The sequence below is a fragment of the Camelus ferus genome, chromosome 8 (assembly GCF_009834535.1).
Source record: "Camelus ferus isolate YT-003-E chromosome 8, BCGSAC_Cfer_1.0, whole genome shotgun sequence".
Taxonomy (NCBI): Eukaryota; Metazoa; Chordata; class Mammalia; order Artiodactyla; family Camelidae; genus Camelus; species Camelus ferus.
Window position 1 is genome coordinate 59,922,457 of NC_045703.1, and position 25,167 is coordinate 59,947,623.

The 25,167-nt window shown below is 35.6% G+C and overlaps 2 protein-coding genes across 10 annotated transcripts in view; one reads left to right on the forward strand and one right to left on the reverse strand.

The window, feature by feature from the left end:
* PCMT1 (protein-L-isoaspartate (D-aspartate) O-methyltransferase) overlaps window positions 1-18,016 on the forward strand; it is a 43,713-nt gene extending 25,697 nt beyond the window's left edge. Inside the window, exons 4-9 of one of the 4 annotated variants that reach the window (XR_001366123.2) lie at window positions 105-209; window positions 1,929-2,049; window positions 3,796-3,881; window positions 8,384-8,553; window positions 15,818-15,898; window positions 16,407-18,016. Coding sequence is in view for 2 of the 4 variants with exons in the window: in XM_006185449.2 (XP_006185511.2) it covers window positions 105-209; window positions 1,929-2,049; window positions 3,796-3,881; window positions 8,384-8,553; window positions 16,407-16,419 (495 nt within the window). In the remaining 2 variants the exon portion in view is untranslated. Of the gene's footprint in view, window positions 1-104; window positions 210-1,928; window positions 2,050-3,795; window positions 3,882-8,383; window positions 8,601-15,817; window positions 15,899-16,406 lie in introns of all 4 variants that reach the window. The other 3 variants (XR_004322056.1, XM_006185450.2, XM_006185449.2) reach the window with 3 other exon arrangements.
* LRP11 (LDL receptor related protein 11) overlaps window positions 11,191-25,167 on the reverse strand; it is a 48,241-nt gene continuing 34,264 nt past the window's right edge. For 2 of the 6 annotated variants that reach the window (XM_032485137.1, XM_032485133.1), the window contains one exon: window positions 11,191-12,284. In XM_032485137.1, coding sequence (XP_032341028.1) covers window positions 12,211-12,284 — 74 coding nt within the window. In that variant the 3' untranslated portion in view covers window positions 11,191-12,210. Of the gene's footprint in view, window positions 12,285-20,174; window positions 22,082-23,731; window positions 24,519-25,167 lie in introns of those variants that run through there. The other 4 variants (XM_032485135.1, XM_032485134.1, XM_032485136.1 and 1 more) reach the window with 3 other exon arrangements.

The window sequence follows — 25,167 nt, forward strand, 5'->3', positions numbered from 1 at the left end:
TAGGAAAATTGGTATAAAGCTAGCAACTTTATTTATATGCCATTGTATGTATACTTTATAGAATCTTGAAAAAAAAGAATACTTGCTTTGTTTTCTTTTGGCAGCATGCGTATGCACTAGAACTTCTCTTTGATCAATTGCATGAAGGAGCTAAAGCTCTTGATGTAGGATCTGGAAGTGGAATCCTTACTGCATGTTTTGCACGTATGGTAAGAGCTTTGTTTTCCATTCTGGCCTGACAGAAGCATATTATGTGATTTGGCTATATATTTTTTTCACTAGCAGTTTTAAGGGTTTTTTCTTCCTTTCTTTATAAGTTCTATTAAGATAGCAGTTGGAATATGTATCACTTAGGTTTTTTTTGGTTGAAGTGACAGACCATTGAGTCCAAACTGGCAGAAGTAAAAAGAAATTTATTTGGTTTATATAATGAAAAAGTCTAGAGGTATATCTGGCTTCTTGTATGGCTGGATTCAGAAGAAGATGAGATGATGTTATGGATAATGGGTTTCTCTCCAGTTCTTGGTTTGACTTTGCTTTCTTCCACATGTTGGCTTCTGTTGGCTTCATTATCGTATGTGCTCCTGTGATTGCAGAGTGACAACCAGTAGCTCCCAGACTTCATTCTTCCCAGTTCTCATCTAGCAGAACATAATAAAGCCTGATTTCCAGACACTCCTACAGGTTTATCAGGATTGAAGGAGAGCTTTTTTTACATTAAGAAAAACGCACTTAGGAAAATGCCTTGTTCTTTATACTTCAAATTTTATCACCGGAGTCTTTATCTAGTAAATGACTATCCAGAGTGTAAGTCTGGAGGCCTACTCAAGCACCTTGTAGTAAAGGTTCATCTCTGCTCAGATAATCAAATGAGGTTGATTATGAGAAATCTTCTTCCTGGAGGCCAACTTGGAAGGTTCTGGTCTAGTTAAATTATGGTTTATGGATCCTTTTTGGACTAGAATCCATTTATTTTGCTATGAATACATAATCGACGGACTACCGGAATGTAAGCTCCAGGGAGGTGGGAATTTTGTCTGAATTGTTTTCATTGATGTATCCTAAGCATCCAGAACAGTGCCTGGCACACAATAAGGACTCAAATATTTCTTTTCTGTTGTTTGACTTGTTTTGTATAAGTTAAACCCTCACTAATGGGATATAATTAAATACTAGGAATGCTATTTAATTAGTGACTTGTTCTCTATACCTAACATATTTATGGTTTCAGAGGCATAATAATTTAAAAAGTCATTAGATTTCTGTGTTATCTTTTCAAAAATGGTATTAATTAATGGTTTTCACACATTTATCATGTGCTAGTCACTGTTTTGAACACTTTTCATGTATTCTCTTATTTACTACTCACATCGTTTATGAGGTATCCTCATTTTACAACTAAGGAATCTGATTGATAGAATAACTTGTCAAGGATATGCAGTTATAAGTAAGTGGTGAAACTTATATGTGAATCCAGGTAGTCTGACTTCAGAGCCTTTATAGTGTTAAATTTATTTTACAATTAATATTTATACTTGGGACCTTTTTAGTATTTTTATATTTTCCAAATATGGGAGTAGAATCAGGTGTAGAAATCCCTATAAAAATTTTTATGTAACATTTTTATATTTAAAGTCACACTTTTAAATGGGATTTAAATATTAAATACTATTTTCTTAGTATTAGAAGTTTTTGTAATTTATTCTAGCTTCTTAATTACTGAAATATCATTATTCATTTGAGGTTATAGTCGAGAAGTTTGTACTTGACAAATAATTTATAGTAAACTGAGTGTTTAACAGTCTAATTGGAGGCTTAAGCTTTTTATTTGTCTTGATTTCTCATTGCAGAATATGACTTTGGATAAAGAAACACTTTGAAAAACAAATTTAGAACAGTGAACTATTGAATTATTCTCTCACTTCCAGGTTGGATCTAGTGGAAAAGTCATAGGAATTGACCACATTAAAGAGCTAGTAGATGACTCAATAAATAATGTCAGAAAGGACGATCCAATGCTTTTGTCTTCAGGGAGAGTGCAGCTGGTTGGTGAGTATCAGAAAACTTCAAAAATTTCCTCTCTGGAGGGTTTCTATTTTCAGAAAAATCCCATGCAAGCTAAATAATACGCAGAGCTAATTGCTGCATTTTTTAAAACATGTACTTTTAAGTACTAAGTAAGAAGAACAGTTACTCTAAATGTTACACTGACTCTGTCTTGATCATGGGTGACATGATTGTTAACTATTTCAGAAAATGCCATGCTAAGTTCTTTCTTCATTGCTTTTTAAGGAGTAATATCAAAGTAACAAGTGTTGAATATAAAAAATTTAGGCAGTGCAGAGATGTGTAAGATGGAAAAGAAAGCCCCTCTTCTTCCCTCTTAAGTTTTCTAGACATGTAAATATACATATGAATAAATTGCACACACTTGGTTTTTAAATTGACCATACCCTACATATTGTCCTTTAGTTTGCTTTTTTTCCATTCAGTAGTAAACATGGAAATATTTCCATGTGAGTACATTGTATATTGTGAAAAATAACAGACATCAAAATATGCATAAAACATAAATGTGAAGCTTAGCAAACACCTATTTAATCACCACACTGATCAAAAAATGGAACATTATTGGTACCTTGCAAGTCCTCTGCTGGCTTTTTCCTCATCGTAACTACCTCCCTTTTCCCTAGTAGTGACTCATATCATTACTTTTATGCATTTCCTACCTAACTGCACTTCCATAAATGATGTTTAATCTTGAACTTTAGCTAAATGGAACCATACAGTATATGTTGAATGATGAATGACTTCTTTCATTCAATATTATGTTTGTAAGATTCATCCTTCTTTGTGCATATGGTTCATCTTCATTGTGGTACAGCATTCCATTGTAGGAACATTACCAGAATGCATTTATTAATCCTACTCTGGATGAATATTTCGGATTGTTTCTGATTTGGAGATATTCACAATGCTGCATATTCACAATATACGTAAGTCCAGATGCATAATAGGTACACTTATCATACAGGCACTCACTTCTTTAGCAGTGTTGTTGCAGGTTCATAGAGTGACCATAGATACTGTAAAAACTGTTTTTTAAACTGATTGAACTAACTTATATTTCTATCAGCAGTGTATTAGGGCTCCTGTTGCTTCACATCTCTACCAGTACTTGGTATTACTAGATTTTTCTTGTTGCCCTCTTAGCGTATGGCAGTAACTCTGTGATATTAATTTTGTATTTTCCTATTAACTAGTGATTAAATGCCGTTTCATATGTTTGGCCATTTGGATTTCCTCTTTGTGAAATGGCTATTCGGATATTAAGTTATTTATATTTTTCTTTGATTTGTAGGACTTCTATAGACTAGCCCTTTGTCTATTTATACATATTATAAATCTCTTCTCCCACTCTCTGGCATGCCTTATATTGGTACTTTTTTGATAGATAGCAATTCTTAATTTCACTGTAGTCAAACTTACCAATTTCTTCTAGTGCTTTGTATCCTGTTTAAGGCTACTCTGAAGACATGAAGATATGTCCCTATATTCTTTCTCAGGAGCACTATCATTTTAGCTTTTCACATTTAGATCTTTGATCTTTGTGACATTGATTTTTGTGTATATATGAGCTCGGGGTCCAAGTGTCTATTTTTACTTTGGATATCCAGTTGTCCCAGCATCATTTATTTAAACATCTGTTCTTTCCTTGCTTTAAATCTCCTGTAATTCTTCACATTGGGTAGTTCTAGCTGAACAGATTTTTAAAGCATTTTCTTACTCTTTCAGTGGGGGATGGAAGAATGGGATATGCCGAAGAAGCACCTTATGATGCTATTCATGTAGGAGCTGCAGCCCCAGTTGTGCCCCAGGCAGTGAGTTGAAATTGTTTCTGTGTTTATATGCTTTATCCAGCTAAAGCTCTAGAAGATTTATAGAGAAGTGACTTCTAGGTGATGGTCAAAATATCACCTATGTTACATTATGCTTTTTTTTTTCCTTCCTTATTTTAGGAGGTGAATAATGATGCTCAACTTTTTTTAATTGAAACATGTGCATTTTAATTGTATATGGTAGGCAGGTTTTTTTATATGCAAACAATTATATAAATGACAAGAAGATTACTAAACCCTAGCTCATGACTATCTTATTTGGAGCAGAATTTGATCCAGCTAAAAAATAGTACACCAGTAGAATTGGGAAAATGCCTCTGGAGTTCATGACCTGATAATCACTTGGTGTATTATTCAGTATCAGAATTTGCAAGACTATGTTAGGTACATGGGTAACACCAGGAAGTATTTATCATACATCTTAGGAACTTTATGCTATAGAAGAGATGTGTCATACATGTATCAGGGAAATTAATGATATGATAGCATATCATTAACATGTGATAGATACTGAAGGAAAAAGACAATATGTACTGCAGGAGTTAAGAGAGGGAGAGAATTTTGCATAGAATAGTCGAGACTTCATACAAGAATGGAATTTGAACTGAATCTTAAAGAATAGTAGGATTTGAAATATGAAAACGAATATACGTATGTATATGCATAACTGGGACATTGTGCTCTACGCCAGAAATTGACACATTGTAATTGACTGTACTTCAATTGAAAAAAAAAAAGAATAATAGGGTTTGTAAAGTTGCAGCGAGAGGGCAGATATTCCAGTAATATGTGTTACATAGTCAAGGAAATATTTAAGTATCAAATTAATTTTTCACTTTAGTAAGACTCTGATAAACTATGTCAGCCCAGATAATCTTTTGGCTTAGGTTTCTGTTACATATGATTTTTACATGGTTCTTGACTAGATGACAAGGGGCTAAAAGTGACCCTGTGTCTTCTGCCAAGCCTCATTTGCTCCCCAACCGGAAGTGTTCTTTTTTGTATGTGTAGACAGTTATGAGAAGCTGAAAGCTGAGAAATTTGTTCTGGTCATTGACTTGTTGTTTATTTGCTGAATGACTTTAGGAAAATCACCTATTTTCTCTGGCCCCGTTACCTGTTTAAAAAAATAAAAAGCAAACCAGTGGTTCTAACGCATTTTAATTGAAATACTAACATGATATAGAAAGGTGTACAAGTCATAAATGAATGACTCAATGAATTTTCACATAGGAACACATGACCAGTAGGTTTTTAAACTTAAAAAAATATATATTGGCAGCCTAGTAGGAACAAAAAACTGAAATAGAACTGTGTTTAAATGAAAGGTCTTGGGTGCAGGTCTCATCTCCCCCCCACTAAGACCCTAAGATGATCTTGAAGGGCATTTCTGGCTTTAGCCCAATATGAATTTGAACACTTGTAGTAGCACTTGCAAGTATTATAGGAGTCTTTACATCTGATGAAATTTAAAGATAGACATGCTGAAGGGGCTTTCCAGTTTTAAGATAAAAAAGGTGTTTATGCCTCCTTTGGATATCCCCCCCAAACAAGTGGAAAAACAAGAAACAGAAACATGAACTCCATATTCAGTTATCTAGGAGATTATACTTGCAATCCTGAACTCTACAGTGTGTGAAGACAGAAAGCAGATGGCGTAATAAGTGACCCAGAAGGGTGGAGGAAGTTGAACCAAAGAGACTGCAGAGGGGAGTATCAATGCAGAAGCAATTCGTTCTGCAAAACTCAGAGAAAGCTTAGATATTAGAGGCATTAGGACCTTGGAAATCAGAGATGAAGCTTTGGCCTGAAAGGAGGGGGTGCTACTTAAAATTCTTTATGAGGAACAATAAGCCCTTAGCCCTAAGAAAATTTCTAAGAACTGAAGGACATGATTTTACAGTTTGAAAAGCTCTATTAAGTGCCTAGTACAACGAGTTTTTTTTGAAAAGGGGGAGGGGGAAAAGAACTACAATATCATTGTGAAATTTCAGAATATTAGGGATAAAGAGAATATTCTGAAAGTCTCCAGAAAAACAGAATAGATAATCCATTAAGGATTGGTAATCAGAAAGGCATTAGACTAGAAAAGCAGCATTAGAATGAACAAGTCAGAGGCACACCATCACAATTTTGAATTGAGAGTGATTTCCAATCTTGAATTCTGTACCCACACATATTGCTAAATACATCCAGTAAAGATAATTTTAGACTTGCAAATCTCAGTCCCTCTCTTTAGAAATATTCCCAGGTACTGTTTCACTTTCCATGTACTGAATACTTCTGGAGGAATTGCTTTAATAATATCATCAAAAAAATGAGGGAGGAGAGAGAGAGAGGAAAAACCTAAAACAAGAAGCCATGGGATGTAGGAAGGTAGCACATCTTGTTCAGGAGAGAAATGGTAAGAGTCTCCCGTATTACTGCAAAGGGAAGTCCAGTATGAAAGCTATGCAGCGGGCCTGGAGAATAACCAGTCCAGATTTGGAGCAGGTACTAGAAGGGAGCCTACCCCAAAAAAAAGAAAAGAAAAAAAGAAGACACTAATTAGATAGGTTTGACTGTGTGAAAATTTCATGAAGAAGCTGTTGGGTGGGTACAAAGATTTAGAAACAGTTACCAAAAAAATGTGAATGAAAAAAAAGTTTCAGTTTTTAACTGCAAGGATAACAACTATTACATAAGAAAGGAAACCGTCATCGGTTGCCTTTTGGCTCAACTGCGGATTATTTTTACACAGTCATAACTGAAAATGGTTCCAATAAAAAATTATGATATTGGTTGGTATGGAGGAAAGAAACAGAATACAGTTGGCCCTCTGTATCTGGGGGTTCCACATTCAAGGATTCAACCAATCACAAATAAAAAATATTCAGGAAAAAAACTTCAGGAATTTCCAAAAAGCAAAACTTGAATTTGTCGCACTCGGCAACTATTTACATAATATTTGCATTGTAGTATAATAAGTAGTCTAGAGGTGATTTAAAGTATATGAGATAAGGGGGCGGGGAGGGTAGAGCTCAAGTGGTAGGGCTCATGCTTAGCACACATAAGGTCCTGGGTTCAATCCCCAGTACCTCCTCTAAAACTAAATATGTAAACCTAATTACCTCCCCCCATAAACAGACAAACAGAGTATATGGGATATATAGGTTATGTACAGATATTACACCATTTTATAAAAGGAACTAAGGGTCTGTGGATTTTGGTATCAGAGGTAAGGTTTTGGAACCAATCACCCTTGGATACCAAGAGACAACTGTTTATGAGAACCCAGTTTATGATAATTCAGTCCTGATCTAACATGTAATTTGAAATAAAAAAGGAAATATTATACAGCATAATGACTATAGTTAGCAGTACCATATTATATAATTGAAAGTTACCAAGAGTAAATCTTAAAAGTTTGTTTTATCACAAGGAAAAAATTATGTGTGATAGTTGATGTTGGTTAAACTTATTGTAATCATTTTGCAATATACACATATATCAAGTCATTATGTTATAAAACCTAAAACTAATACAATGTTTATATGTCAATTGTATCTCAATAAAAAAAATAGAAGACATGCTTCAGAATTAAGCACTACAAAAAGACACAGCAAAAAGTATTTTAAATGACTGGATTTAGGGAGCAAGATTGAAGTAGGGGGAAGAAGTCTGCTATTTTTCATTAAAAACTTTGGCATTTAGAAAAATTAAAAAGGAAAAAATAAGACTTGCTGACAACCAAAATTTTAATTGAAGGCACTCTTCCTTGGGATAATACTGTCCAAAGTAAAGTTTCTTCCTTACTGCTTTCGGTTAGTGGTGATCTGTAAGGCTACATTCAAATGGTAGGATAGGGCTTAAAATTTTTACTGGAGGGGCTTTCATTAAGTAGTTTCGGTTCTTCATTAACAGGGGCGTCTTTGTCCTAACACAGCAGGGACTCCAGTCCTATCGTCCTTCACTATGTCATGGTGCCAGTAATCTTAAGTTCAGTCATAAAACCAAGGCTCCCTTATCTTTGGTTCAGTGATGCTATGATAAATTCTATGATAGGGCAGGGATTCCTTGCTGATTTTCTGTACTTTCGCTCCTCCCCTCCAAACCACAAAGATTCAGAACAGGCATAAAGCCATCGAAATTTTCTCCTTTGCCTTTGGCCTTCCCAAAGAGGATAGCTCTATATTATGTGGTTCAACTCACACACTTTGAGCATTGCCGTCGTACCAGGTACTATGTTAGATGATAAGGGCAGAAAGATGAGTAAGACACAGTCCCTGTTGTCAGAGAAGTTGTACTGTAATGGGGGAGGTCGATAGGTAAATGAGGAGGTAGGTAATTGAGTAATAAGTTTAATAATTAAAGTATGTATGTACTAAATGAAGTACATTTCTGCTTTCTGCCCATGGACACTGACTGTTGTTTATAGTGATATAAAATGACTATTAATATAAAATCTATAACTTGATGTGTATGTGCTTTACTTTTTCTTTCAGCTAATAGACCAGTTAAAGCCTGGTGGAAGATTGATATTGCCAGTTGGTCCTGCAGGTGGAAACCAGATGTTGGAGCAGTATGACAAGCTACAAGATGGCAGTGTCAAAATGAAACCTCTGATGGGAGTGATATACGTGCCTTTAACAGATAAAGAAAAGCAGTGGTCCAGGTGGAAGTGATTTTATCTTCTGCTCTTTCTTCTTCCACACATGCAAGGTGAAAGGGTGTGGATTTTAAGAGATTAGACTACAAGAGCTGCTTTTTTGGTTGTCACCTTTATGCTACTCCATTTTAACATCAGAAATTCACTACATTAAAAACGTAGAAAGGTTTTGCATGGTCTGTTCTTTTGGCTTAACTCATCTTTGGGCAAGGGGGGTGAGACTTGGTTGGCACAAAGGTGTTTTTCTTTTTAAAGAAGATTTCAGCTACAGTTCAGTATTTCTAAGGGTATTTTATTTTCGGCCACTCTATTTCTATATTGACAGCTCAATTTTTATAGCTGTGTATGATCATGGAAACAAAGGCTCTCATCCGAGGAGATGGGGCTGTCATTTCCTGCCCCATTCACTCTCTATTATACCGTTGTTGTGAAGAGAAAGAAGGGAAAATATCTTGTCCCAGTTTTTGAAGGTGTCAAAATCCCAGAGAGGATGTTCTCCCTCTCAGCTTGATTTCTCTCTTTCCATCGGTGCCTGTTTTACATTCCACTGTTGTTTCAGAGCCACTGTAAGGAATAAACTTCTCACCATTCTGTAGAACAGGCTGGCCAGTATTTAAGCTACTCTAAGTTCCTGTGGAGAAGAGGGGATTCTCTAGGCTCAGAGCGAGTGCCCAGGTCTCACACACCCACCCAAAGGGCCAGCAGCATGCAGCATAATCTTCAGCACAGCATGGCTCATTTTAACGCCCACTTTTGTTTTTATGTCTCAGCATAATCTGAATATTTTGTTTGAAGCCAAGATTTCTCTTTTTCCTCTCTTCCTTCTTGCCCTTCCCACTCCCTCCAGTGGGAGGGAGTGAGATCAATAAGTAAGAATGACATTAGCTAAGACTACTTGAAATTAAATGCCAAAATAAGAAAAGCCTGTTTCCTTGTTTTAGAATCTATTTTTATTTGACAGAGGTACTTATTTTAAGATAATTTCTTAATAAGTAAAATGGTGATTATAAGTTCAATAGACCTCTCAATTTTGTTTTCTCTAAAGAGGAAAGGTGCCTTTTGGATGAATGTTCAGTTGCAGAAATGGTAATGAATCTAACTCAGTTTGTTCAAAGCTAGATTTCACTTTTAACTAAATTATGATTGGCCATTTCTGGGATAGCTTACTCGGAGTTCCATTTTAATTCCTCACCTGATGTAGTTCTGGCTATTTTCTTTGAATTCTAACCTAGAGCACAGCCACTTCTTGAAAAAAAATTTAAAAAGCTATCAGTCTTAGTAGTCAGGATCAGATACAGTTGTTAACAACTAATTATGACCTCCCTTCATTTTGCTTCTAATGTGGTTATACCATTACATAATTGTGATCTTGCTGTTGTATAAAAGGGGCAAACATGTCACTGAAATAACAGAAATTTGGTATCAAGTAAGAGTTTAGATTTTCATTAGTAAGTTTAAAATTTCTCTTTTTATACACGTTAAATATTAGTATTGAACATTCCATCTGTAATTTAATGATGAAGGAATTACAAAAAGGAATTTTGTTTTTATAACCAGAGGTGGATTAAGCTTGAAGCTAATGAAACTTAAACTTCATGGCCTTATACCTAATTTTATTTGCATAGTCTTGTTTTTGGTCTGCCTTTTTTTTCCCTTCGTAGAGAGGTTCTCCCCTTAACCCAATTATATAAGCTTCAGACATCCACACACTTTTATTTACTCTTGATAAGGCTAAACTTTTGTATTAAATTTAAAATAATTTAAAAATCTATGCACAATTATTCAGTCATTTACCAAATATTTATTTTTATTTTTTAATTGAAGGATAGTCAATTACAACGTGTCAGTTTCTGGTGTACAGCACAATGTCCCAGTCATGCATAAATATATACACCAAACATTTATTTATACACACACACACACACACACACACACACACACACACACACACACATATGTACTTGGTTTTCTATTTGGCTTTCAGCTTTTTAAAACATTGAGTAATTTTTCGTTGTATGCATCATTGGAAATGTTTTTTTAGTTGTAGTAGGAGGACTTTCTACTTTTTTCTATTGCAAATTTTCTATTCAAACACATTTTTTAACATCCAAAGATGTAGTTCCAATTACAGAGATAATCACTTACTTAGATGTAAATCTTTAAAGAATATAAAGAGTAAAACAAAGTCTGGGAATGAAATTGGAAAAAAACAACTGCTACATTAAAATAAAATTGTACTGAAAGAAATCACTAGAAAATAGGATGTTTGGAAGGGTAAAAACATCAACAGTTAAATTAAGATCTTAAGAGACCATTAATCTATTTGTTTGTATTCGTAAACTCTTAAGTGTCCAGGAAGGAAGCAGAAGTGTGCTCAGCTAGGATTTTGAAGTGATTTTAATGAAGGGACTGTTCAAAGAAATATGGGAAAGGTTATGGGAACCATTAAAGGCTGTTGACATACCCAGGGACTGGTCATACCCAGGACGATAGCAGGAAGCTATTGCCACTCTAAACCTAAAGGCAAGTAAACAGTTTTACTGGAAACCACTGAGAGCAGAGGACAGCAGAAGTAGGATTGGGTGTGGTCTCTGCAGAAGCTGTAGTGACAGAGGAAAGCAGCTACTCCGAGAACTATCTCTGCAGAAGCTGTAGTGACAGAGGAAAGCAGCTACTCCGAGAACTATGAATCACGTCAGTTTTCTCTCCTCCTGCCCTCTTCTGTCTACCAGGGCGTCACATGGGGCAGATGTAACCGGAAGTTGAGAGGAAGCAGCCAGGTTACAGATGTAGTCTGAAATCAGCTCTCACCACCACCTCCTACCCCTTCCTTCCTCTGCAGCAGATATCCCTGCTTCTTTTTAAAATTAGGTCTGAAATAGATTGAGGGACATCTAGTTCTTACGTGCCCTGTTCCCATCCCTTCAGGTTAATCTGTGCTTAAACTGTTCTTGACATGAAAAAAAAAATGTGTATTTTAAAATTACCTTTGGAAAAGCAACATCTGATACTTTTCTTGGGCAGTTTGTTCTGTTGTTAAATTTGTTAAATATTTTTCAGCTTGAGGACCTTAATGCACTCATTAATTCAAAAAGTATGGGTGTACCCACTATGCAGGGGATTATAGAGCCAGGAATACATAGCTGTGAATCTGAAACTGACCATTCTCGTGGAACTTCTGTGAGTTCATGACAGGGATGTAAAAAAAAAAAAATCCAAAGATAAGACAAACAGGCAATTAAGAGTATAGCGTGATGACTCTGCCTTGAGGTAGTGGGGAGCAGTGGAAGTATAGGAGCCAGGCAGCGAAGTAATCAGAACTACCTTTCAGAAAGATAACTCTGGCAGTGGGGTAGAGAGTAGATTGGAAAGGGTTAAAACTAGGGTCAGAAACAGGAGGTGCTTGTACAAGTCAGAGGTGCAGTGATGGTGGCCTGAATTAAGGCAGTGGTAGTGAGTATAGAATGTGGTTAAAAGGATCATTTACCATTTTCTAAGTGCTCTTCCACATTTGGGAATTATCGTCTAAACAGCTCCTTAGTTTCTTGCCAGGCTAGATAATTTCTGTTCTTTTAAATTTTCTTCAGGGTTAATTTAAGAACACATCCTGGTGCTTTCTTATGAAACAGTCTCTGATTTCTCACCAGCTTTTCCATCCTTCTCTTACTGAGGCATGCAGAGTTGTTGCAGTGCTCCGTGAGTGAGATCCAGTCTTTGCTGAGGAGGTGTGATAGAAACTAGATGGAAAAAAAAAGAACTAGTGGGTGTGCTGAATTCTAGTGCCAAATAAAACCCCAAACTTGAAGGTAGACTTTTGCCCCCTTATAACTTGGAAAAGTATTCCTTGCAATTTTGTTGGATTAGTAGAAGGGGAGAGAATGCCAGATGCATAGGCTGTAGACCCAGAACCTGTGGTATCATGTTCATGAATGTGGATGTGTAATAGTTGTATTAGTTGCTTCATAAACTCTTAATGATTTTTAAATTTGTATTTTATTTAAGTATATTTATTTTATATATCTAGAAATCAATATTTTGTTAATCTTCTGACAAGTTTTATCTTTGTTTTTAATGCTACAAGAGTCAGTGGAATAAGTCCATCTCTGGTTTATGAAACTGAGGAATGTTTCAGGGTTCTCATTTCACAGTGCTCTGTCTGTAGATATCTTCGTGAAGTGCCATGTACACATGCAAAAGATGTTGTGAGTTGACTGAGCATTTCTTGGATTGTCAGTATAGGTCCTGGGGTATCCAATTGATCCTTTGTTCCATATTATTCTTCTTAATTTAATTTAATTTTAATTTAATTTAAAAACTGTCCCTTTTTAATTTCTTTACATATGTTGTGACATTATGATATATTTTGCATATGCAGAGGCAGGAATATATTCTGTTGCTTTTGGAATTCTTTTTATGTCTCTTATAATGCTTTGTAGAAAGTTAATTATACAAAGCTTTTGTTACCCAAGAAAACCCATTAATTAGAAAACACTAATGGATTTTGATTGTTATTTCCTGGTACATCTTTTCATTTGTCCTTGATAAAGAGTATATAAAACTAAATGTTAGTAGCTCAGAGTTACTAACCTAATAAGTAACTAAATTATGTATAATTATATGTTATACAACAAAGAAATATATACAGTTATTAATGAATAGCACAGATATAGTAATTTTTTAAATTTCTAGAAATTTAAGACATACTACTTTTTATTGTAAATGTTCTATGTTCGTTAAGCCAGATAAAGAAAGATATGGTTATATAAAATGTTGAACATTAGGAAAAATTAATAACTTGAAGATTATATGGATTTTGGAGTATTAGGATCTGACAAGGTTATATGTGCACTGGCAGCAAATGTTTGGTTTTCCCTGGGGCCCTGAATGTTACAATTCAGGCCTATAAACTTAATTCTGTTTCCTTTTTTTGTTTTTGTTTTTGTTTTTGGTGCTGTAAAGATTTCATTCTATTTGTTTTTAACAATATTGTTCCTGACTACCAAAGAAATATATGTGCATTGTAAAAACAGGAAAAAAATACAAAGAATAAAAGTCAACCATGATCCCCAAATCTAGAAATAACCACTTATTAACATTTCAGATCCATAGATCTATATACATCTCTTTTGTAATTCTGAGATCATACAGTAGCATTATTTTGTAATCTCCTTTTCTAATTTAATTAAATGTCATCAACATTGTCCCACATCATTAAATATTTTTTAACAGTATGATTTTTCCAGTTTTATTGAGATACAATTGACATATAGCATTGTATTTGTTGACATATAGCGCTGTATTAGTTTAGGTGTACAACATAGTGATTTGATATATGTATATATTGCAAAATGATCACCACAGTAAGTTTAGGTCTTACATTCAAGTCTCTAATCCATTTTGAGTTAATATTTTTGTGTATAGTGTAAGATAGGGGTCTAATTTCTTTCTTTTTCATGTGTCTATCCAGTTTTCCCAACACCATTTAAGAGACTGTTCTTTCTCCATTTTACATTCTTGGCTCCTTAATTAACTGACCATTTATTCCTGGGCTCTCTATTCTGTTCCATTGGTCTCTGTATCTGTTTCTATGCCAAATACCATACTGTTTTGATTACTATAGCTTTATAATATAGTTTGAAATCAGGAAGTGTGATGCCTCCAGTCTTGTTCTTTCTAAAGATTGCTTTGACTGTTCAAGATACCTTATGGTTCTATACAAATTTTAGTTTTGTTCTATTTCTGTGAAAAGTGCCATTAGAATTTTGATAGGGATTGCATTGAATGAGACTACTTTGGGTAGTATGGATACTTCAGCAATATTAATTCTTCCAGTCCATGAGCACAGAATATATTTCCATTTATTTGTATCATCTTCAATAGTATACAGCTCTTTCACTTCCGTGGTTAAATTTATTTCTAGGTATTGTTTTTGATATAATGGTAAATGAGTTTGCTTTCTTAATTTCTCTTTCTGATAGTTTATTATTAGTATTTAGAAACACAATTGACTTCAGTATATTGATTTTATATCCCACAACTTTATTGAATTAGTTTATTCTAACAGTTTTTGGTACAGTATTTAGGGTTTTCTATATATAATATGTCATCTGCAAAAAGAGACAGTTTTACCTCTTCCTTTCCAATTTTGATGCCTTTTATTTCTTTTTCTTGCCTAATTGCTCTGGCTAGGATTTCCAGTTCTATGTTGAATAAAAGTGGCGAGAGTGGGCATCCTTGTCTTGTTCCTGATTTTAGAGGAAAAGCTTTCAGCTTTTCACCGTTGAATGTGATGTTAGCTGTGGGCTTGTCATATGTGGCCTTTATTATGTTGAGGTACGTTCCCTCTATACCCAGTTTGTTGAGAGCTTTTATCTTTTTCCCTTTTCAAAAATTTTTTTAAGTGGAGAGGCTATTTGGAAATACTGTACCATGTTGTTTGGCAATAAAGATATTTATTGACAGTATCCTTAATGCCTTGCAACAGGTAAATAAAATATGGTAAAATTATTTTAAAAGAACAACAATGGTATCTTTGTATTTTAAAAAGCACAAGTGAATTTAATTTATGAATAGATGACTTTGCAAGTGAACTCTTTGAAGATTAAATATTTTAATGTTTGCATGAGTTTAAGTAAAAGTTGTTTAATGAGAATTATAGTACTTAAATTAGAGGAATATATTAAGAGGAACCAGAACTGATAACTTATTGTTTAACAGATAATCCAGTGCTGTATGACAAAGGCATATTATGGAAGAAGTGATTTTTGAAATATTTTCTTGTACAATTTATAAAATTCAATTAAAAATATTGTCTAATAATCCCTTAATTCACCACTTACCTGGGAAATTTTAGCTCTTTATTTACCTTCCCTTCAAATTTATTTTAACAACTTTTTAAAACCTTAAAAAATTTTTATTACAGACAAGTTGCAAAAATAGAACAAAGAGCTGAATGTCTTCATCCAGAATTACCAATTATTAACTTTTTCCCACATTCCTTTTCACTCCCTCTTTTTCTACATATAGACATATATGTAATATTTTTTCCTAAGTCATTTGAGATTTCGTTGCAAACACCATACTTCTTTACCCCTAAAGTACTTGAGCGTTAAACAATTTTTTGCCACTCAGTTACCCTCAAATATGAAGCTTTTAGGCTTTTCTGGTAGCTTTATTTTTTCAATTTTAACAGCTTTATTGAGGTATAATTTATATACCATACAATTTATTTTAGACTGCATTTTTATTCCTTCCTTCCTCTCACTGGCAGTTGCTGGTACAGTGCTGCACCTGGCTGAGCGAATGGTTTCTTTTGGAGCTGATAAAGCTGCTTTATGAAATCAGCTGACAGGTATATTATACCTACAGATGATGCTTTTTCTCCCAGAGTTTGGGTTGAGATTGACCCACTCGACAATTGCTAACAGATACCCTAAGCAAAAGACTAAATTTTTGTTCAATTTTGTGAATATAACTATAAAAAAAATGATCTAAACTACTCGTTATAATTTTATAATAAATAGTATTAGCAAGATCCTAGATCTAAAATTTATCATTTGTCTGAATTTTTGGTCTTAAAGCAAGAAAGTTACTTTTGAATAAAAAATAAAGAATTCAAGCCCTCTAGGTTTCGCTCTTCATTCCGGAGTAGCATGAAGGATGTTTGAAATGGCTGATTTCCATTTTTGCTTTGACTTGGGATCATTTGCTCAGTTTTGGTTTTTTAAATAATATGTCGCTTGGGGATTTTTATACAAAATCAGTGCATTTTTACTGATTTGTTAGTTATACCTAAACTATTAGCCAAGTTTGGTAGTATGTAACTCCTACTTATGTATTTCTCTCTTTTTTCTCCCCAGGGACGAACTGTAAAAGCAACATCAGCTTGACCAGTATATAATATTACAGTGGATTGCTCATCTCAGTCCTCAAAGCTTTTCGAAAATCAACAGCATCACAGCTTGTTTTGGACTTTCTTACACTATTTTCAGCATGAAAATGTGTGGTTTTGTGAAGTTTCTGATTCTTCAAAGAGGCACAGAAGCCAAATTGGTAGAAGAAGGGTGCAAAGTATAATTTTGTGTATTATTACTTTAACATGCCCACAGTTTACTTTAAATATTAAAAGAAGGGGTTCTGCAAAATGAGGAACTTAGTTCGTCAATTGATTTTGAGGAGTGGTTTTTTTCTTTTCTTAGACACAATTCTGTTCTGCTGTTAATTTATCAGATTGCTTTTGTGCATCCGGTAACACCACCATTCACAAGTTAAGATTCTTGGGTTTTGGATGTCTGTTAGATGCTACTAAGAAAATACAGATGAGCTTCCTTTTTAAAGCTTTTGATGTGGTGTCATAGAATAGCATGTTGTAGATACAATCAGCTGCTTTGTTACCTTAAAACTAAGCATTTGTAAATATTAAAACTTAAGAAGATGGCAGGTGATGTCCCTTAAAACACCCATCTATTCACATTGGACATAACTGACATAGTTCTTCCTTTCTCTCTTTAAAAATTATAGGAGACTTGTAGCTCAGTATTGTTTTTTTCTGTTTCTCTTGCTGCTGGTAATGTATATGAATTTAACATGCTGTATAAGCTGTGTCCTAGTTACTGAACAGTTTATGCAGTGCTGCTTTGCCAAATAAAGTTAAAAGTGAAAGAGGCATTGGTGGTGTTTGAATATAGAAGAACCTCATGTCACCAGGTGCAGAGAGCTAAGATTACAGAGAAAAAATTTGTTCCTCTGATGCTCCATTTTGTGAAATCTAAGTGGGTTAATAGCATTAATCTAACTGTACATTTGTAAAATGTGACTATGTTTCTTGAGGACAAGAATGACACCTCATTTATTATTTTTCTTTGCCTAACACAGGGCTTGTCCTCTTGTAGATGTACAGTAAGTGCCAAATGAATGAATGAATTGACTTAATGTCAAGAAAGAACAGGGTTGAGAATTAATTTACCAAAACCCATCCATCACCTATAAATAGATTTATTACTATATCAACTGTAAAATGAGTTCCTAAGAAGACAGTAGCACATTGGGATCTTGTTTAAATACCTTTTATAGTAGGATCTTAGTTTTTCTAAGGGTTCTAGAACCTGAAGAAATAGAAACTCTAGAGGTAGCAGAACTAGCACTCCCAGCAAAGCCCTTCCCTCTGTTGTGTGCAAGTGTTGTGCGTATGACTGGCAAGTAGAGCCTTAGTGAGGGTGTGAGACACCCCTCCCTCACCTCTTAAAGTCTTAAACATTACTTCTTTGAAAATGGCTTTTAAAAAATTATGCATACGTCTTTTCACTAGTGTCTCTTCTTGGACAAGTCTTAGGTATAGGAAACTAGCATTAGTAGGTGGGCAAAATGTGTGAGTTTTGAGTTCAATGCTGGCTTCAGTTTGCTGTTGTTGGTACTGCTTCTGGACTCAGGTATTCTTTAGAAATTAAAATTAAACCAATTCTTCAACTTATGCACTGGTCTGTATCCTTCCTAGCCATTATCAACATTTTACTCTATGTAAGTCCCTTTGTTAGGTCTTGGGGATAGAAAAAGGCCCTTACTCTCAAGGGGTTTGCAATCTGATTGAGGGGATAATTTATAAATCTGATAAGACAACCTAAGAGGCATCTGATTGGTGCAGACAAATGCTGGGCCAAGCATTGCTCTTGGACTTCACACTTTTGTGAATTAAAATTGTTAAATAGGAATGGAGTTTAGGGTAGCATCAATAAATGGGTAGAGATAGAAATAAAAAATTTTAACTAGATCTGTGAACTTTTCTCTTTAAAAGAATTGAATTTATGTATGTTTTGATCCGAGAAGAAATCTCTTTTTAATCTTTAGTATTCATAACTTCCAAAATATTTTAGCATTTCATTTTTCCTTAATATAAGTCACTCCTTTACATAATATGAAGGACAACAATAAAAAGATTTTTAAAAGTTCCAGCGTAGTGAGATCCTGTTGATACAAGATGATTTTTATAGATCTGCTTTTATTAAAGCCAAATCTAGCTCTCAATTATGAATTAAAGTAAGAATTTAGTTTTGAATAAGGGTTTCAGCTCTTTCCCAACTAGTATTCAAAGAAATGACATTCTGCAAATATTTAAAATCCCATTGCTGTAATTTTTGAAAGTTGCATTACTCAAAAAAAGCTGATTATACTTTTAAATTGACTATAAGTTACTTACACTAGGGCATCTTAAAAATTCAATGTATTTTAAAATATAAAATATTTTTTAATAATAACTTAATACTCATGAATTCTTTGAAGCTATTCTTGGCATCTGATTGTCAGCCTAGAAATAAAACTCCTTAGTTTTGTTTCATTAGAGAGGTAGGTGTTACTGGTTTTTGACCAAATGTTAACAAATGTTCTAATGGTTTGGTACAGCCCTAAAATAACTCATCTGATTATGGTAATGGAAAACTAGTATTGCAAATGAAATAACAAACATAGGAAATTTTTTAAATGTTCTAAGTGGGGTTCAAAAAGCTAATAACTTAGGTAAGTAATAAATTTCTTGCTGAGTATAAATCATCATTTCCTATAAATTACTGTGCTCTTAAAGAGCTGCATTCAGTAAACAAGTTCTAATCAGATTTCAGTTTCCTGTCTCTCAATTTCTCCTACCATTTTCCAGGAAGATGACAATGTTTTGTCCCCGTTGTACTGAAAGGGTGGTTCACAAAGAGGGCCACTAAAAAAATCCTACTTGAAGAGAACTAACTGGCTGTCCATGGGGCCCAAGAAGTTTGTGTTTATGTATTATAATATAATAAAAAGGAAAAAAAGTCTGATAATTTCCTTATCCTTAATCCTTCCTAATATCATTGCTATGACCACAGTGGTTGGTTCCCCACTTGAGGCTTCATCTTTCTAATTGACTTTGTGCTGTTTGGCCAGGACTGTGACATGCTCCCTTGCTTTAGTCCGCATAGAGTGTTGTAGGAGCCAGTGAAACCCTCACTCTCTTTCCCCTCTTTGTTCTTCTTGCCCCTTTCCCTTCATTTCCTTTCCTAACATAAGATGAAGTTCTGGCTGCTGGGTGTGAAGAAATCATTCTCACTTGGGTGGAGTATCCCAATAGGATGGGCATCACGCAATAATTTTTTTTTTTGTCCACAGGGCAGGTGATGGACTACTGAGGCAGCAATCCAGGGACTAAGGGCAGCTGAGGACATTTGTATTTGAATTCCCACGCACTGAACATTTTACCGTGACCTTTAAAAGATCGCGTCGAGGAATTTCTTTTATCAGCACTCTTTGTTTATTTGGGTCTTTGGTGATTATCTGTCAGGATTTTGCCTAGAAATTACATTTTGGATCAAAGAGCCTGAAACATTTCCATGCTAGCAATACTGTATCAGTTTTAAATCAAGATAAAAGGATATTTTCTGGGGAAAAAGACTTGCACTGCTGCTGTCCAGCATCATGAGAGAGGATGGTACCACATATCACTAGCCCAGGACAAGATCCAAATTCAAAATTCCAAGTACAGTTTCTACTGAATGTGTATTCTTTGCACCATCATAAAGTCAAAAAAAAGTAAGTCAAAGCAATGGAAGTCAGGGACTATCTGTACTAGCAACTGTGATTATATTAAAAAGTTGTTTTAAAAAGGATTAAAATATAATACAATTTATTAAAGGAATATTGTACATATAGATATGGGACATCTTTTGTCAAGTATTTCAACACCGTACCAATACTAACTTGTGTTTAATTTTTTCGTGTATAAAAGATGTGCTGAAAGATGCATGCCTCATCAGGTTTTATTTTATTGGGTATGGCTGTAGGTGACATCCTTCTATATAAAAACAAACTGCACAGCATCATATACAGAGTACAAAATCTTCAGTTCATTCACACAGTCATTTCTCTAAACTCCTTGAGGAAAAGTTTAAATCTGCTCAATTCTAAAATTCAACAAAACGCTTGAGTTTCTCAGGAAATAAAAATAACCAATTTATTTGTTTTCCTAGAACTACTCATCCATTTGTTAATGTATTCAGTTATATCTGTGACCCAAATTAAGTCCTTTGCCAAAGGAAAAGCCTATATCAGGTTCAGTCTAAAAATAAAGTGTTCTAGAGGGTTTCAAGAATTTTAAAAGATTTGCCACTTAACAGTAAAAAACCATATTATGTGAATAGGAACATCACAACATACGTTCCTCTCAGTAGAATAATTTCTAGAATGTGCATAATCCCAGCATTAAGCAATGATGGAAATAATATGCCTTTAAAATCCTGAAGATTAAAAGGTAAAAGATGCTAATAAGCTAGATGCTGGTTTTCTGTAAAGATGAATTTGTGCAAAACTCCTTTATGCTCTGGGAATACATAAGCCTGGCATTAGCTGTTTGCACATTATAACATTTTAGAGCATTAAATAAATAATGGAAAAACTGGCTCACTCCACTGGACATAAGAACTGCTGATACTTAAACACATGATGTTTTTACAAAAGCCGTACCCAGAAATCCATTCAGTGTTCTGCTTTTCAATTTGAATGCATTTTTCCTTCCTTCAGCACATAACTAATGTTGAAAACCAGTGACTATATATATGAACAACTGTGTTCTGGACCATCAAGTTGAGTAGATATAAGAAAGAACTAATCACCTTCTTTGCTCATTTTGCCCTCAGCTAAGTTTCTGTTAAAATTTTTGACCTGCTGGGTTCTCTGCTTCCACCTTGATTTCCTATCTCATTTAATGACCATGTCAGAGCTACGTAATCCAAAGTCTGAGTTTTTCTCCCAAAGTTAATGATGTCAGAGGCATTGGGAAGAACCCATATTCACCTTCCCCGAGGCCTCTTTGATCTGCTCCTTAGGTTTATAATTAAGATATTCCTGCCATAGATACCATCTCATTGAGGGTATAAACACTTGAGATCCATCCTCAGAAACAGGTTTGAAGGGGAGAAGGGAAAAGAGAGCCCTGGAAGCTGAACGTGAGGAACAGGAGGCCACAGAACAAGGGAAGCAGGGCAGAAAGTAAAGAGTTAACACTGCCCTTCGCAGGCCACCTCTTGAGAGACTGAATTTTCTGCCTTGGCTAACTACAAATTTCTGTTTTTAGGGATACCTTATATAAATCAGAATCAGCTATGTAAAGGTCTTTAATCATATGGACTCCTCTCTCTAAATTTCAAAATAGTTCACATACTTTCCAAGGAAAATCAATAAATAAAAACAAAGATTTAGGTCTTGCAGAATCTCTAGGGTTTTCAGTAGTTTTCTTAGCCCAGTTAAAAACAGAAGAGTTTACAATTATATATTGTAACCCAATATATGTATTATATAACCCAATATATGTATAAATTATAAGTGCAACATGTCCTTGACCTCAGCTATTTAAATTACACTTATTATAGATACATCCCATTTATGAGGTAGTCAGATTCCTCAGATGTAATGGGACGAGCTTTTTTAAGTTTCTGTTTCACCAGTCGTAGTCGACAAGCAACCATGAGAAGCAGCAAAGCCGTGATTGCCAAACCCAGGGCCAGGGGCAGCACTGCACCTGTGCAAAGGTCAGAGACAAACAGAGTACATCAGTGGTTAGTAACAATCACAGCTACAATTTATTATATGGTAAGTACTTTGCATGCACTATTTTGTTTAATCGGAACAACTCAAGTAGGCACTTGTATTACCTCCATTTTGCAGATTAACTGAGATGCAGAAAGATTAAATGACTGGCCAAAGAGCACATAGCTTGTAAATTGCAGGTCTAGGTCTCAAACCCAGACTTCTTTAAAACCAAATTCTGTACCAGCCAGGCTCCTAAAAGATTTGTATGCCACCAGTGGGTACAAATGTCACAGTTAGATCATCCTTATATCCAATTGTAATAGATATTTTATGACTAGAACTGTAAAGACATTGTGACCATAGGAAATATTTTCATTTTAGTTGCAGCTAACATTTATGGATTCATATATGATCATTCTCTCTTAACGTAAGTATGAACTAACTCCTCATTTCCTGTTCTGGCTAGGGCTTTAAGGAATTTGTTTCCTAAATCCAGGAAACCTACTCCCAGCCAGGAGAACCACTATTGACAACTTGAAGGAAAAAAACCTCTTTGGTTCTCCTTCAGAGGCTTTTTCCTGTGGGGCTGGTCCTAGACACGTAGACAAGAAGCAGCGTTTAGAGCCTTTCAGGAGTCTGGAAGGGACAGAATGTACCCCAGATCAGTCTTTCTTATCAAGCTCAGCAGGCTCTATTCTTAGTCTGATCTACCCTGTAGTCAGGCCAGGCTTGGAGATGATATGGTGGAAATATTTTTAGCTACAGGGGTCTTGCCAACTGGTGGAACTAGAGGAGCAAAAATCTCCATTGCATAAGCTGATTTTATAACATTTTCTTTCATTCAGTTATTCATTCATTTTGCATTAATTAGCAACCATGGGCCGAATACTGGTAATCAAAGATAATAAAGTGTGCCAGCACTGTTCTAAGTGCTTCATAGATTAAGCAGTTCTCACAACCACCATATGAGTTGGCACTATTATTACCTGCATTTTACAAATGAGGAAACTAAGGCATTGAGAATTAAGTGACTTGTCTGAGTTTATAGGGTAAGTGGCAGAGTCAGGATACAGCCCCAGGCAGCAGTTCCAGAACCACTGTGGTCCACTACTTCTCCAAAGCTAAATAAGATTGTTTTTTAATGACTTCATGTCTGGGTAGATAGACATTTAAATGAAAACATGCAATAAACTTTTATAGTTACTATGATAGAATTATATATGAAGTACAGATATAAAAAGGAGTGGTCCACGTATCCGGTTTGTAGGATTTTTGCTTGAGTGATTTAGATGCGATGGGGCTTGTTTGGGATGAGTGAGAGAGATTAATTTATTTTTTGACAGTTTCAGATTGAGATGCCTACAGCCAGTCCAGGTGGAATTTTCTGTTAGACTGTTGGATTATTTGGGCCTAAATATCTGAGGGCCTTTAGCATCAAGGTGATGGTTGCAGCCGCAAAAGTGGGTGAGACTGCCAGAGAGAAAAGGAGAAGAAAGGAGGGCCAGGAGCAAGGCCCTAGGGAATACCAACATTTAAAAGGGCAGACGAGAAGAGAACCAAAAAGTGCACAAAGAGGTCAGAGAAATGGTCAGCATCCAACAGAGAGGGGGGTCCTGGAAGCAGAGGGATGAGGCTATTTCTAAAGGAAAGCGGTCAGCACAACCAAATGCTAAGCAGAGGTCAAGCGGGGGGAAGCCCGGACTCGGCAACTGGAATTCATTTACAGGGAGGTCGAAGGCTGAGGGATGCTGTTTTGTTTTCTACATATTTTGAGAGATCAGAATGTGTCTGAATGTGTCTGGGGGAATGAGCCAGGAGAGATTACAAACACTGGGAGTTAACAAACGATGGAGAAACAGACTTGCAGAGATAAGGAGCTGCATCCAGGTCAGGGGGAAAGACTGACCTTGGAAAGAGGAGATACCTTTTCCCTCAGTGCTGAAGGAAAGGAAGAGACGGTGAGTACAGACAGGCGTTTACATCTGCGGGTAAGTAACTGAGGAAGTTCCCTCCTGATAACTTTGACTTTCTGAGCTTAAAACTAGTCCTAGGTATAGCTGGCCTCCTCTCAAAGACAAGAGGACCTGGGGCTGAGTACATACTAATGGCATTTCAACCTCTGGTGTGTTTGTAGAATCCTAGGTAAACCTCCTGAAGAAGATTCTCAAGAGTACTCTGGAAGTGTCTGGGTTCAGGAGGATGGGATGGGGAAGCTGTGTTAGTGACTCGGGTACAAAACAAAGTTTTGGGTGAGGCCAGTATTCCCATAGAGAACTGTGAAAGATAAAAATCAATGATAAACCAATGGTCTAGAATTGGATTCTAGAGCTGCCTCATACATACCCATCTCCCAGTGGCAACCCTGAGGAAAGAAGTTTTGAAAGGGCTTAACTGAACCTGGAGGTGTCAGTTCCTTCTGCATCTTCCTGTACGAGCGACATAAGTTGGATATGTTTGTTACAAAGGATTTGGAGAAAAACAGAGAGACTTTGGTCAACCCCCACAAAAACCCTGGGAACCCAAAACCATTTGTTTTAAACTGGAGCCCAATACCCAGCCCGGATCCTATTTGTTCAGGGCAGGTTGCGCTTCTAGATATGTGTAATGTGTTTAAAGATGAGTGCCAGCGTTCAGGCTCCAGGGGAAGGGAACTGTGGTTGAAGACCCCACCCCAAGTCTGGGGCTCAGATTTAGCTATGGCTACAATGATAGCACCTCATCTAGGAGGATTTCTGTTTGCCAAAGTCAGATACGAAGTTGCTGAACTGTCAGATATGATTCCTGATTAACGCTTTGATGACAAGATAAGTCTCCCATAACGTACTTGCTAGGAGACTGAAAATGATTCTCAACTTTTACTCAGTTGACATAGCTTCTTCAATATTTTTAGTTTGGGTAATTTGAGACTTTAAAATTTCCCAGCTCCTTCTAAAACACATCACGATAGTTTTCTCAGAAACGAGCTAAGAGGATGAATTAGGTATTCTGTTCATAAGACTGGAGTGACGCTCAAATCTGTAACAGTTAGAACAGGCACCAGGCAATCAGAATTGAAGCTCTCTGGATACAGCTGGC